Source organism: Tachysurus vachellii, chromosome 24 (assembly GCF_030014155.1).
Source record: "Tachysurus vachellii isolate PV-2020 chromosome 24, HZAU_Pvac_v1, whole genome shotgun sequence".
Lineage (NCBI taxonomy): Eukaryota > Metazoa > Chordata > Actinopteri > Siluriformes > Bagridae > Tachysurus > Tachysurus vachellii.
In genome coordinates, this window is record NC_083483.1 from 7,124,502 (window position 1) to 7,139,587 (window position 15,086).

General features: G+C 37.9%; 1 protein-coding gene across 1 annotated transcript; it reads left to right on the forward strand.

Moving 5' to 3' along the window:
- Nucleotides 1-1,147: 1,147 nt before the first annotated feature.
- On the forward strand, nucleotides 1,148-8,707 carry chst10 (carbohydrate sulfotransferase 10). The gene is made up of 6 exons (XM_060859946.1): nucleotides 1,148-1,670; nucleotides 3,792-3,919; nucleotides 4,265-4,371; nucleotides 6,798-7,032; nucleotides 7,187-7,292; nucleotides 7,814-8,707. Exons 1-6 carry the CDS (start codon nucleotides 1,615-1,617, stop codon nucleotides 8,361-8,363), a joined length of 1,182 nt encoding a protein of 393 aa, XP_060715929.1. The 5' UTR covers nucleotides 1,148-1,614; the 3' UTR covers nucleotides 8,364-8,707.
- Nucleotides 8,708-15,086: the final 6,379 nt, after the last annotated feature.

Here is a 15,086-nt window from a genome sequence, read left to right on the forward strand (position 1 = left end):
TATATATATATGTGTGTGTGTGTGTGTAAAAAATTAATAAATAAATATATAATATGGCCAAATGAAAACTATAATACATGATTATATTACATAACCATTTTAATACAGAATTAAAACAGACCTGATGGCAACATTATTATTATTGTTATTATTATTATTAGTCACTTTTTTTTGAAGTATTATAGCATACTTAGTCCAAAATATCCAGAGTGCTCCACTGGTTTGAAATTTGTAGATTACTGTATTATAAATTGTGGACCGGTTAGATTAAAATGATCAGGTATGTGGGTCACAGAGACCCACCATGTGAAGAAAATCTTTCTATCTAAACAATGCTTAACTAAAACATTCCCCTGGGATCATTAACATAACAATTGTAGCCAACTGGTAGTCCAGCCGGCTAATAAAATACACTGTGACCATGTTAAGAAATGATTACCTTGCAAATATGGCAGTCAATGGAAATTGTCAAAGACAAGCCAAAACCTGGAGGATTTAGATCCTCATGTGTCTTCCTGGCAATAAAGCTCTTTCTGATTCTGATTCTGATTCTGATATACTTTTATTCGTCCCACAATGGGGAAATTTCTCTGTTACAGCAGCAAAATATCTAAAAAGAATAGATACATCATATATAATATACAGTATATACAACACAAACTATAGAAAGAGTAGTGGTTACACTGAGAGACATATTGCACATAGGTAATATTACACATTTTTCAAAATTTCTGTTATTGCACGTGTTTAAAATACTTTGTTATTGTTTATTACTGCAGTTAAACAGTAATAACAGTGTGTATTATGGTGACAAGACAATGAACCAAACCTTCCCCTAAAAACATTTGCCATTAACTTTGCTGTCAATATCATTGAAAATATGTAGACAGATAAACCTTAACCATGCTTTGTGTGCAAGAAGGCAAGAGAATATCTCAGAACTACAATTGGAATGTTCATTAAACAAAAACAAAGACTTCTGGCTACAAAAATACCTGCCAAATGGAGTGTTACTAAATACTGACTTAGAATGATGGGCAAATGATGGCCATGTCTGGAGAAAATGGCCAAAATACATCAGGGAAATATTTAGACATGTCGAGGAGACAAATAACCACATTTCATTTTATTTTTCTAGTCTCAGTGTTTACAGACTTTAACTGTAAATACGTGCAGCTAACAAGGCGATGGCTCGATCCCAAATGCCTCCTTGCCTCCTTATTCGAGTGCGCTTCATAGGTTGTGACGCAATCACGTCGACGCCCTATCTAGTGCACTACACGTCCAACAGGGAACGATTTGGGATGCAACCGTTGTTTAGGAGGCTGAAACATGACTTGTGTTGCTAGTGTCAGGTGCTAGGGCTAGCTAGCTAGCTACATTCGTACGAATGGCTATATTATATACGTGATTTATCCCGTTATCACTTTATTTTGCTTTTATTCGTGTATTTATATTTTCGGTGATGTACAAACGTGAAGCTAGTTACTAGCACTTTGGCTAGCTAAATAAACACACCAATGTGAGCTAACGGTCTTACTTTTGCTTAGTGCAATATGGAGTGGAACGCGATATATTTTCAGTATATTCTAGAATATAAAAAGTGCATACTTGATGTATTACTATTTTTTCATGGCGAAAAGAAGATCACTGTTTTTTATACATGAAAGGTAAGTGTAATAACGGACGTTAGACGTTTAGCTAATGCGCATGCGCGTTTACACTGTCTCTGATGCTCTTGTGAGTTTTTGTTCTATAGTGATGTTTTCATACCTAAATATCTCTGTTTATCACAGTAAAACACAGTATTATAAATCTTGTAGAAAGCTCAAACGACTTCCTGGTTAAATAAATAGTTAGATATAACTGTATTACACACCGAATTACTGTTTAACTGCAATAATAATAACAATAACAAAGTATTTAAACAACACATTTGCAATAACAGAGATTTTTACCTGTGTGCAATATGTCTGTTAGCATAACTACTTACTACGTGGTCTCTTTTTTCTTCTTTGTATTTATACATTGTGTTGTGTATATACTGTATATTATATTGTCTTTTATTTATTTTTATTTATATATTCGCATTTCTTTCTATTTGCTGCTGTAACAGAGAAATTTCCCTATTGTGGGACGAATAAAGGTATATCTTATCTTATATCTTATTCAGCTTTTGAACAGGATCTTTTTTGGAAACATTTTTATTTTCTTTCTATTATGATTGAGTAAGCAAGTTAACTGCAAATCAGAACAATAATGTCTTTGCCAAATCAATAAACGACAAGATATCTTAATTTTGAGGGTTGTTTTATACCAGAAGTATTCAGAATTTGACATGCGATCATAAGGTTAGGTCAAAACGGTGTCCTTGAAGCAGAAATATGTTTTTTTTATTTAGAAATAAATTGAAATACATTGAAAAATTAAGAATAAATGAAGCCAGAGTTGTGCTACACTGGTCCCAGTGCGGGATCAATTGTGTTTAGAGAAATATTTCCAATTAATTTTTTCCATAGTGCACAAATATGGAGAAATGGTTTTATTTCAGCGCTCAGGCATGTAGACATTGTCAGAAATGAACAATACTACTAACAAAAAACAAAAACAAATGCAGTCCAGCATAGTCATGTTAATTACTGTACCACTAACACCACTGATGATGCGTTACAAATACAGTATAACAGCAAAGCGGAGTTAAAATTATCAGCCCAAATGCAGGTCAAATCAATGCGTGTTTCACACGGAGCGGCCCGGACTTATAGCCTTGGCTAGAAAGAAATCAGCCTCGTACTTGATTGTTCATACAGTTTTATTATTTTCTTTGCAACTTTTTATGATGCTGTTGTGCTTTCTCCCACAAAATTTGTTCATGCAACCGTTTTCAGGATGGGAAAAATGGACAGAAAAGCTAGCACTTGAATATAAAATGATTTTAAAGTAGCTTTTATACTTCACACATACTTCACACCTCCAGGGTCCTCATTAAAGTGATCCAGTTTTCTCAGACTTTCCAAAACATGCCAGGAAGACCTATTGGCAATTCTAACCTTTGTAGAAATCTAATCTAGTCTCTGATTTTCCAGAGGGGGAATATGAAGAGCTCTTTAAATGGATTTCAGATGTTAAACAGCTCCCATTTCGATAAATGGATCAACTCCTTAGTGAAAGAGTTAACAGTCAATAGTATATTAAACATCTTAATTCTAATCTGAAATCTATTTTGTGCATCATGCTTCAAAGCAGATATTTTTCACTACACAGCACAATCAGTCTGACTGTGACTAAGGAGCTGGCTTCATTTAATATTAGTCATGTAGTTCTGCCTTGGATTGTGTGGAGTAGGTGTGACTTGGCAGAAATACTGTTTCCTAGATCTTAACCCCAAGCTCCTCTTAAGACCAGATACATCATGCACACAACCAGTTGTTCATTTGGAAGAATGTATTATCTAAAATGGCACAGACTCCAGTAAAGAAAAGAGCTGAGTGTTTAATGGTTCAGGGACTTATTTGAGAGGCCAAGTAGTGGATCTTTGGCAGTGTGACGTTTTGGCTAACGATAGAATGCACACAGTGTTCCTTAAATGTACTTCATGAAAATGTTTGCACTGGAACTCTGAGGTTCTGGAGTTTGAACTTTTATGGTCCCAATATATTAACCCAATTGTTTTAGTACAAACTGGTATTATTAACGCAACTATGCTTGATGATTTTTTTCCCCTTTTACTTATATTATTTCCCACCAAGATCAGTTACTTTGTGATTAAATCAGAATGTGTTGTACTTTAGGCTTCGTCAGCATCTCCATGGCCCAATGATGCGCCGTCACTGGCTGCTGGTCGGTGCTTGCGGATGGGTGCTGCTTATCCTCATGTTTGTCAGCAAATTCATCAACTTCAGCTTCCGAATGCCAGACGGTACGTGACCTATCTTATGTGATCTTATGATTTAGATACTAGAATGCAACTCTAAATGTCACATGGACACAAAACTGATTAAGGTGTAGCCCCTTTCTGTTCAGTGAGGCTCTTGTAAAAAAAATTGTATTTATTTTTTTTTTTTTCCAATTATAAAATGCATCTCTATAGTTTTTGCTCAATCGGTCATATTATGCTTTGGGTATTTTTTATATATTTAATGTACCTTACTCTCTTGCCTTATTGGACCTGCCTACTGATCATGGGGTAAATATTCAGGAGGATCTGAGGGTTTGCATCAAAATGTGATTTAATATGTATATACGCATATATTCTCTCTTTCAGACTATGGGGGAAGACCTATGCTGTTAAACTGGACTTCTCTAACGGTAAAGACGGTAAAACCTGTAAATCAGCTTTCACAGAACGCAGCCTCACAACCGCCTGCAGTGGTGAGTTCCAGCTTATCGCCTTCTTGTGGCAAGGGTTGGCAAAATCTAATTATTCTACAGTGCATATAATATTAAACTACAGTAACGATATTTCCGTCACTGGGAGATTATTATGATTATGTCTGCTGCCTAACAAAATGCCATAATTGCTAGTGTCACAATGCCTCTGTCAGTCACGCTACCACCCAAAACTACTTATTTTGTCAGGGGACCACATCATCCAGTGGGAAGCCATTAGAGTATTTTCATTTAACTTGGTCTTTATAAGCTGCGAGATGACAGAAAACCGCAGCCTCAAGTTCTTTAAATATATAGCAGTCTGGAAGCATGTTTTCATAATACTCAAATCAAGCGGAACGCTTAATAAACCTCTAACAGGCTTTACTGAGAACATCTCTAGTTTGTGGGAGTTCATTTGATGGGTTCACATATGCTCAGAAAATGCTGTCATCAATCTAAAGCAACTCTGAATGCTAAGAGGACAACTATACTTACTACATGCCAGAGTATTACAGAATAACAGCATCTGTTTTCTCACCTGGGATATAAATATAAAACAGGTCACTTTTCCACACATGATTTTAAAACCAGTGTTTTGATGGAGCGGTTGCATAAAACAATACATACAGCTTATTGCATGGTATTGTTTTTACATGTTACAATTTTTTGCTCCTTTTCATCAAGGGTAATGAAGGGTCTTTAGTAGTGCTTGAGCTGCAGTCGGTGTCTAACGTTGAGTTAAACTACACGATAAAAAACATTTAACAGGGCAAACTTTAGATTAGAGAAGCAATTACGGTTATTTATTTAAACACTTGTTAAGAGGATTGCTGTTCGCCCTCATTAGTTTATAAGTGTTTAAATAAAAAGGAAGACAAGTAGACGTTGTGTTCCTCTGGCACAATGCATTCGGTGTCGTTGTGTATCAGCGCTACAAGCGCTCTACACATGAGATTTGTTTACTCTCACTCACACACACACACACACACACACACACATTCACTCACTCACTCATTAGTCCCTCAGCGTAATTAAAACATAGAAACATAGAAGTTCTTCTGGAGAACAGGTCCATCCATGTGATTTGAGTTGTGGAAACTAATTTACTTCGGAAAGTACTTACTACTCCTCTGTGTGTCTAGGTTTATTTCCATTATGTCTTGGAAGTTTGAGCAAATCCGATCAAGCGGACAGCTTCTGTTTTGAAATTGTACATTTTTAAATGTATGCAGTATGCAAATATAAGGGAGTGAAACTTGATGGAGATGAAGGATGTTTCTAGAACAGCGCATCCCAGTGTGTTATTCCTAGGTTTTCTTTCCCATATCAACAATCTACTGGTGTGTCTGACAATATGTGGCACATCTGGTATTTGTGTAGTTTTTACTATTGTTACAATAACATTAGACTGAGCATCTAAACGTTATACTGAGAATCAATAAAAATGTTTTAATATAGTAGTAACCCAGTTTTTCATTATATTACATATGGCATTTGGCAGACACCCTTATACAGAGGGAGTTTTTACCAGTACATTGGAATGGAAATCGACTTATCAGTATAAACGAATTAAATGTTTTATGGCCGAAAGTCTGATATAAAATGAGTCAGGACACTGTTGGCTTTCAGGGTGACACAGAATTACACCGGATTTTACTGGTAGTAAATAAGACCTTCAAAGTTTAAATGCTTATTAACAAGCACTTGAGGCATCTCTGTGAGCAGAACTGGATTTGATATCACCATTTACTTTGAGGATAATAAATTTTGTGTGAAAAAAAATCATTTTCTATGAAAATCTTGCCTCTGTTAAGTTAGGTAAGAAAAAAGCAGAAAAATTACTAATAAAACTACACTTAAACCATTGAGTGTCTACTTTCCTGTCAGCCATTAATCACCACTGTGGAGGGAGAACAACATTCATTCATTCATTCATCGTCTACCGCTTATCCGAACTACCTCGGGTCACATGGAGCCTGTGCCTATCTCAGGCATCATCGGGCATCAAGGCAGGATACACCCTGGACAGAGTGCCAACCCATCACAGGGCACACACACACTCTCATTCACACACGCAATCACACACTACGGACAATTTTCCAGAGATGCCAATCAACCTACCATGCATGTCTTTGGACCGGGGGAGGAAACCGGAGTACCCGGAGGAAACCCCCGAGGCACGGGGAGAACATACAAACTCCACACACACAAGGTGGAGGCGGGAATTGAACCCCCAACCCTGGAGGTGTGAGGCGAACGTGCTAACCACTAAGCCACCGTGCCGTTGCGGGAACAACAAATGGGTGCAAATTCCATTTTTTGTGCAACAGAGTGAGCTGGAAATAAAGTTAGTTAGGGTAGAAATAATACCCTTTTGACTGCAGTCAAAAATAAGCAGTCCTATTGAAGTGTGTTTGTGTTTGTAGTCTTCAGGTGGCCCAACTCAGGTGGAGCTCTCGGACTGGGAGTCCGTGACGGTGCAGCGCTTGCAGCTTTTGTCCAGCGTTTGCAGGAACTCCTCTCTATGGAAACTTACACACACTCCTCTGCGCAAGTTCGTCCTAGACCGCATGTTTGTGTGCGACAAACACAAGATTCTTTTCTGCCAGACGCCCAAGGTGGGCAACACTCAGTGGAAGAAGGTCCTCATTGTCCTCAATGGTGAGAGGGTTTGTTCAGCACAGACATTTTAGTACTATGTGCGTATTCAGATTTGTAAAGTGTGTAAATGATATCAATGGTCTTTGTCTTGAACGGGCACTAATGTTAATAACGATTGGTCTCTCTGCTCTGTGTCTCGGTTGTGAATTATTAGGAAAGTTCTCCAAGGTTGAAGACATACCTGAGAATGTGGTCCATGACCACGAGAGAAACGGTTTACCTCGCCTGTCCTCTATGAGCGACGCAGAGATCACGGAAAGGTCTGGAAAAGTTTACTTCAAATTTCAGCAAGAATACAGCACATTTCTTGTTACTATGGTTTGTTACATACTTCCAAATGTAAGCTCTTCAGCCACATGTTAGATGCAGGAATGAAATTATCCACAATAATACTGTACACTACAGCAATTTTCATCAAATGTGTTAAACACTGTTTATTACTATGGATACAGTTTAATAATGTAATGACAACTTCTACTAATTAATTAAAATCTGAATTTCAGATTGAACGTATAAAAGCTCTTTATCATGGAAAATCTCACATCTGTCTGAAAACCTTTGGCTAAATATATTGACCTTTATGATATACTGTGTATTCTTCAACAGTTTCCTCTTTCTATATAATTTTTACATTTTCTTCTAAATTCATGAGTAAACATAATTTCAGATCAAGGGATCGTTTGATTTTTGATATCTGCTTGTTTAAACATGGCTCCTCTAATTTCTGACTCCTTTGTAATCCTACAACAGTACTTACTTTTTCCCCTTCAAATCATTTCAGATTAAACACATACTTTAAGTTCTTTATTGTCCGAGACCCATTCGAGCGTCTCATATCAGCCTTCAAGGACAAGTTTGTGGAGAATCCACGCTTCGAGCCATGGTACAAGCACAGCATCGCTCCCACCATCATACGGAAGTACCGCAAAAGTCACCGCGACGCCTCTGGAAGCGCCGGCCTGCACTTTGAGGATTTTGTGCGCTACTTGGGTGACGAGTCGGGCCGAAAACATCTCGATCACCAGTTCGGAGAGCACGTCATCCACTGGTTAACATATGTTGAGCTCTGTGCTCCCTGTGATATTTCCTATGATGTAATCGGCCATCACGAGACTCTCGAGCAAGATGCGCCGTATATCCTCAAAGCTGCCGGAATTGAGGACTTGGTATCGTATCCGAGCATCCCTAAAGGCATAACGCTCTACAACAGGACCAAGGTTGAGCACTACTTCTCTGGGATCAGCAAAAGGGACATACGCCGCCTTTACGCTTGCTACCAGGGGGATTTTAGCCTTTTTGGGTACCATAGACCTGACTTCCTGCTTGACTGATATTTGGATTTATTTCAAGATTTTTTTAAATCAAATGAAGTGGTTCTTAATGGACTTCCTGTAACTTCTAGTCAAACTAAAATGCAGAAGATTGGTTATGAGAGCATTTAAACAGAAATGTGTCCAAGAAAATAAAAACTTTAAAGTAAATAACAGAACTATACAATGCACTAAAGATTACATTAACAAGAAGTAATTTTTCTTAATTAATACACTCCTGTTGAAATGTCATCTAAATGTCTGCCTCTCAGACTGTCCCTACAGAAATAGTTGCTTACTAATAGAATAATAATACTGAGGATTCCCACCATAGCTTTCTAATAAACATTCAGATATCTCTCAAACTGAATTTGACTCTTTTTTTCTGGGGTTAAAAGGGAATAGAAACAAAGAAACAGAAAGTACATAAGAAAAGAAATAAAGAGAGTAAAAGTAATATTTTGACAGGACCAGCTAATTACATTATATTTCTATATGTTTCGATTCTGCCCATTTTGCCTACATTCACGTTATAGCCTATTTATTTAATTATTTTTGTTAGGGTTATTGGCTTTAATGCCCATCTGCTAAGTGACCTGTATCTTCCATTAAAGAGAAAGTGCTTGAAAAGCCCATGTTCACTTTCATTTCTTAGGTAATCTGTTTGAAAAGTTCTTTCTTATTTTGTTTAAGTCAATTTAAGTAAATCAGCCAATTCCCCAATCCTTCCACCGAGTATAGTTACTGCTCTTAATGTCCTTAGCTGTTGTTTTACAGATATGACCATGTTCATGTTATGCAGCTCGTGCAAAAGTGAATTTGATTAATTTGATGGATCAGATTTTTATGTCTACACAGTTCTGAAAAATTCACGTTATATATGTGTCACTTCAGCTCGGTAATGTGAACGTAGCCTTTATCTGGCCCAAATACAGTGAAACTGTCTAGTTATTTTACTCCCAACATCTTTAGTCTCTTTGCATGCTGTAATTTAATAATTTCAATTAAAGATTATGCATTGATTCCTTGACATCTTTGCACACACCTTCATAACTATAGCCATATTATGTGATAAGCACGAGATCATTTTCGACCCTAATTTGAGAAATGCTTAGGGACAGAATGTCCTCATTGTATTCAGTAAAGTAAAACCTCATGAAAGACACACTGTGTCTTTGTCTTCAGGGAAAACCATAATGCCTGGAGCTATGTACTTTCTATTGTCCGTCTCTAGGATGTGCTCACTTTCAGCATATGCTGTCAGAGATTGGAGCCCAATGGCATGGCAGTAGAGCAAGAAATAAGGGTTTATGAAATATAGGCAGGTTGTAAATATCTTGATTTTGAGAACATTAAATACAAAAAAAATCAACAGTATGAATATTAACGAAATAGCATTACTTATTCTAATAGTGTTAGCATTAACCTAATTATAATCGGTCAGGAAATCATAAATTGGAGCATTTCACAAAACCTACAAAACACAGAATGAAATCGGACCTGACCCAATACTTCAGTAATCACTGTGTTGTCAATAATCTAGTCCACCACCAACACCAACACAAAGCAGCTGTTGTTTTTAATAGGTTGTAGTGTCGAGTCCCAGAATAGACACTTGACCTATTTAGATGCTCAGTATTTTGTCGTTTATGGAGTTCCATAGACCAAAATATCTTGCAATCACTATTTTCCATCTTTGCTCCTACTGTCTGCTGAAATAACTTCCTACACTGTGTTACAAAACGGCTGGATCTTCATTTTGTACTTGAACAAATTTAGTGTCCAAATAAAAACAGATACACACACCTTCACCTCACGGGCTCCGAAAATTTTTCACTTAACAGGTTTATTAGGGTGTAACCAGTTCTGTTTTTGTGTCAGTAAAGTGTCGGTTTTGTGTTTTTATGGTGTCCCCAGGTCTGTTGTTGTGTCTTTATGCTGTCTCCAGGTCGGTTTGTGTCTTTATGCTATCTCCAGGTCGGTTTTGTGTCTTTATGCTGTCTCCAGGTCGGTTTTGTGTCTTTATGCTGTCTCCAGGTCGGTTTTGTGTCTTTATGGTGTCCCCAGGTCGGTTTTTGTGTCCTTATGGTGTTTCCATGTCTTTTTTGCATCCTTAGGGTGTCCCCAGGTCTGTTTTTGAGTCCTTTGGGAGTCTTCATGTCTGTTTTTGTGTCTTTATAGTGTTTCCCTGTTTTGTGTCTTTATAGTGTTTCCTCCTTTTTCGGGTGTCCCCTGGTTTGTTGTTTTGTGTCCTTAGGCAGTATTTGTGTCTGTTTTTGTGTCCTTAAGCTGTCATTTGTGTCTTTTTTTGTGTCTTTAAGGTGTCCCCCTTTTGTTTTTGTGTCCATATGGTGTCCAGAAGTCTATTTTTGTGTTCTTGCTGTGTCCCCAGATCTTGTTTTGTGTCTGTTGGGTGTCCCGAGGTCTGTTTTTGTGTCCTTGGTGTGTAACCAGGTCTGTTTTTGTATCTTTAGCTTGTTCCTGGGTCTGTTTTTGTGTCCTGAGGTCTGTTTTGCGTCCTTACGGAGTCCACAGGTCTGTTTTGGGTCCAATTTTGTCTCCTTTGAGAGACTCTATTTTGGTTTTCATGTCTTTATGGTGTCCCCAGGATTGTTTCTGTGTTTAATGGTGTCCCCAGGTATTTTTTTGTTTCCTTAATCAGTCTCTAGGTCTTTTTTTGTGTATTTAGGTTTTCACCAGGTCTGTTTTGGTGTTCTTGGGGTGTCCCCTGTTCTGTTTTTATGTACTTAGGATGCCCATGTTTGGTTTGTGTTCATATGGCATCCTCAGGTCTGTTGTTGTGTTCTTAGCATTCCTAGGTCTCTTGTTGTGTTCTTAGGGTGTCCCTGGGTCTGTTTCTGTGACTTCATGGTGTCCCCAGGTTTGTTTTTGTGTCCTTGGAGTATTTTTGATTTGTGTTCATATGGCATCTTCAGGCCTGTTGTTGTGTCGTTAGTGTGTTGTTGTGTCTTTAGTGTGTCCCCATGTCTGTTTTTGTGTCCTTAGGCTGTCCCCAGGTCTGTTTCTGTGTCTTTAGTGTGTCCCCATGTCTGTTTTTGTGTCCTTATTCTGTCCCCAGTTCTGTTTCAGTGTCTTTAGTGTGTCTCCAGGTCGATTTGTGTGTTCTTATTTTGTCCACGGGTCTGTTTTTGTATTCATAATGTCTTCCTAGGTCTGTTTTTGTGATCTTAGGGTGTTTTAAGTTAGAAAGGAGTAAAGCTAATCCTATAGTCAGATATCATCTTTAACCATTAAAATGCACGTTCATGTTTTGAATTTAATGTAAAGTGTAGAAGATCATTAACGATCACGTAGACGATCACTCCAACACAGCTGAGTACCTTATGTTCCTGTGAGACACAATTCTCATCTGTGTCTTGAAGGTCATTTTAAAGGCTGTCGTTTCTGAAGGGAACGTGACTGTGGGCAAAATACAGTTGTCACGGCAACGCACTCCCTTTGCCATCCTCTGTGGTGTGTTGCATGCTCTCATTTTCTGAATCGCGTGACCACTGTGCTTCATTTATAACCACTGTTATAAGTGCCTTTCCCCTCTTCACACAGTTCGCCCATAGTTCATATACAATGACACTGACGGAGAAAGAACGTCTCTGTGTGAAGGGCTTTATGGTACGACAATGTGCTCACAGACCTGTGTGTTCTAGAGCATGTGACATAGAGGTAAAAATGGAAAAGAATAGATTTTGATAGAGTTTGATGGGGAATGGCTGGGTAAGGGGAAGCAAAGCAAATAAACCTGGTTTTAAGACGTTTTTTTGTCCATTTAAAATTATTTATCACAAGTGGCCACTTGCAGCAAAAGTAAAGAATGATGACTGAATGTGTCTCTAATCTTAAGACATCTGCCTTTTGAGGGAAATGCTTCATCACTGATCCAGCTGACATGAATAAAGCAATACAGCTTTATCGGCTCTCATTGTACAGTCAGCTCCAGAATTATTGGCACCCGTTTTAGGATGGGTTAATGAAAAATATCTTTATGGTTTCCTCTCTCTCACACTAATAGAAATGTAAAGTTTGCTTTAAGTGAATTTATTCAAAGAAAATCAAACAACTCTTTTTCACATAACCATGTTACTTTGGAAATTTGTTTGAACAAACTGTAGCTAGGAGGGCACGGTGGCTTAGTGGTTAGCACGTTCGCCTCACACCTCCAGGGTTGGGGGTTCGATTCCCGCCTCCGCCTTGTGTGTGTGGAGTTTGAATGTTCTCCCCGTGCCTCGGGGGTTTCCTCCGGGTACTCCGGTTTCCTCCCCCGGTCCAAAGACATGCATGGTAGGTTGATTGGCATCTCTGGAAAATTGTCCGTAGTGTGTGATTGCGTGAGTGAATGAGAGTGTGTGTGTGTGTGATGGGTTGGCACTCTGTCCAGGGTGTATCCTGCCTTGATGCCCTATGACGCCTGAGACGCCTGGCACAGGCTCCCCGTGACCTGAGGTAGTTCGGATAAGCGGTAGAAAATGAATGAATGAAAAACTGTAGCTAAAGCATAGATGAAATACAGTGATGCATAAACCCTTACTTAACTGAAATATAAAATCTGTTCAATTTTATCTATGTAGCACTTTTAACATTAAAACAAAGAGCTATACAGAAATTGAGACGGACTTAATCTTAAACCCTTGCACAGGGGCTTCCATATGCATCTGCATTTTATTTTTATGTTTAAGTCTGAACAGAAGTACAGAAGTAGCTCTTGGTTACAAACCTTACATTATCCACAGTGACATTATTCACTAAAGAAAATGGGAGTCTTTAGGTAAAAATTGTTTTTGGGAAGTGTGATCTTCACTCTGTCCATGTGGACCCATCCTAAGGAAGTATATTCTTTTCTTGTTCACACTTAACATCTTCCTTTGCCGGTTTTTCCCTAAATAAAAAATTGCATTTTCTATCCATGTTTTCTCATGGGGTCTACAATTTACTTTTTTACTTAACCTCTCAGGACTCCAAGGGCTTGTCTAACAAACTTCACTGGGGCTATCAAAGAGCCTTTAGAGAGATAATAAGGGCAAGATGAACAAAATAATCTTGCTGGAAGGCAGCTTTGGAGAGCACTGCACTCATTTAAGTGAGGAGAAATGTCTTTCTCTTGTGTGTTTTAGACCTGAAACGATATAAAGCAACGAGTGCTGTTTTCTGAGGGAAAATAATCTTTAAAATGTAAACCAGCCTTCATAGCACAAAAATAGGTTCTGAAATAAACTAAGAAATAAACCAGTTTGTGTTTAAACCTGTTCCAGTTTATACTGTTTGAAGCTGTAAAAATGGCTTTAGGCTAATATTTAGGACTGCATTCTTTTTTCTTCTGCAGTTCTTTTTATTTTTATGGCCTGTTCTTTGATTACAACTTCTTTATGCAAATGCTTGTAAAAGATAGCTTTTGTCTCTTGAACACACACTGATGTGATCTCTGAACTCTCGATTTAGTTAAGCACTGTCATAACAAGCCAAACCTTTAATATTTGATTTACTTTAGGACCACTTCAAACATCCAAACATTATTTACAAGGAAATATATGACTGTAGTCTGAGAGGTCACATTATATAATCTAACCTTTGGGACACTCCTGATTTCCATCTTTCTCTGAAGTGGATCATTCCGTTCCATGCCAGTGCCTAAATTTGCTCATAGATGTGAAAGCAGCATGATGCAGAGAAGCAAGAAGAAGGATTGATAATTGGTGGTGTTGGTGAATTGGTGAGTCATTGCCGAGTGCTGTAGAGCCTGCATACGTGCCATGTGAAATGAGCACAGGTTTAGAGACTAAACCAATTTAAACAGCTTCAGCCTACCATTGTGTTTCATGCACCATTAAATGTTGCTCATCATTATTAGGTGTATTTAGTACAATGATAACTGGGAGAGAGAATGGAGCTGTGCAGATGACACTGAGAAGTCCATTCACCCCAAACCTCGGATTTATTTCTGGGAAAGGTTTAGAGGCGTTTGCTTTTGCACACAGCCCTTAGCAGGCCCAGTGCACTGGTTTGATTATCATTTTGATTGTGTAATATGTAGTCCACCAACATAAAACATCCAAAGAACTTGTTACTTTTTATAGACTGTTGTACTGTGTCCCAGAATAGGCTTTTGACCTATTTAGGTTTTCTTTTTTGTAACATATAAATCTCTGTATTCTGTATTACAGCAGACATGACATTAGAAAAAACTAATAAAGAAATAAAAAAAAAAAAGAAATGAAAACTGTACACCATTTGCTCTGAATGCACTACAATACTAACAGTTACACGGGCGGTCAGACATCTGAGACTTTTCAGTGTTTGCTCCAATTTGTTGGCTATCAACCAGCAAAAGAATAAATAACCAACGTCCAGTGAAAATATTAAACACAACAACCTCGATTAGTGTCCTGTTCAGATATTGAGAAGAATTAAGCAGTTGTTGTGCAATAACTTAAGTAATAACTATAAAAAAAAAAAACTGGCAGAAAATAATTTTCTTCTTTGCCAGCACATTAGGCACAGACTTTGTGCACATTAGGCACTGACGCAATACAAGGCGTCACTGTTTTTCCCAAACATTATCAAGCAATAAAACTTTTTCATGTATAATTTTAGATGACTTCTTTTGTTCTCCCAACACCTGGCACAGCTGCAGACTTCAGCTCTTCAGCTGAATCATCTTAGGTAAAAGAAGCACCATCTTAATCTGCTGTAATCACATGATTTGTTTTACATTAAATAAATATATAGATAATA

Excerpts from the sequence above, each read along its gene's own strand:
- chst10 (XM_060859946.1), top strand. The coding sequence starts at position 1,615 with ATGTATTACTATTTTTTCATGGCGAAAAGAAGATCACTGTTTTTTATA. Across the intron at positions 3,920-4,264 it reads CAGCTTCCGAATGCCAGACG|ACTATGGGGGAAGACCTATG; the intron begins GTACGTGACCTA and ends TCTCTCTTTCAG. Across the intron at positions 4,372-6,797 it reads CCTCACAACCGCCTGCAGTG|TCTTCAGGTGGCCCAACTCA; the intron begins GTGAGTTCCAGC and ends TTGTGTTTGTAG.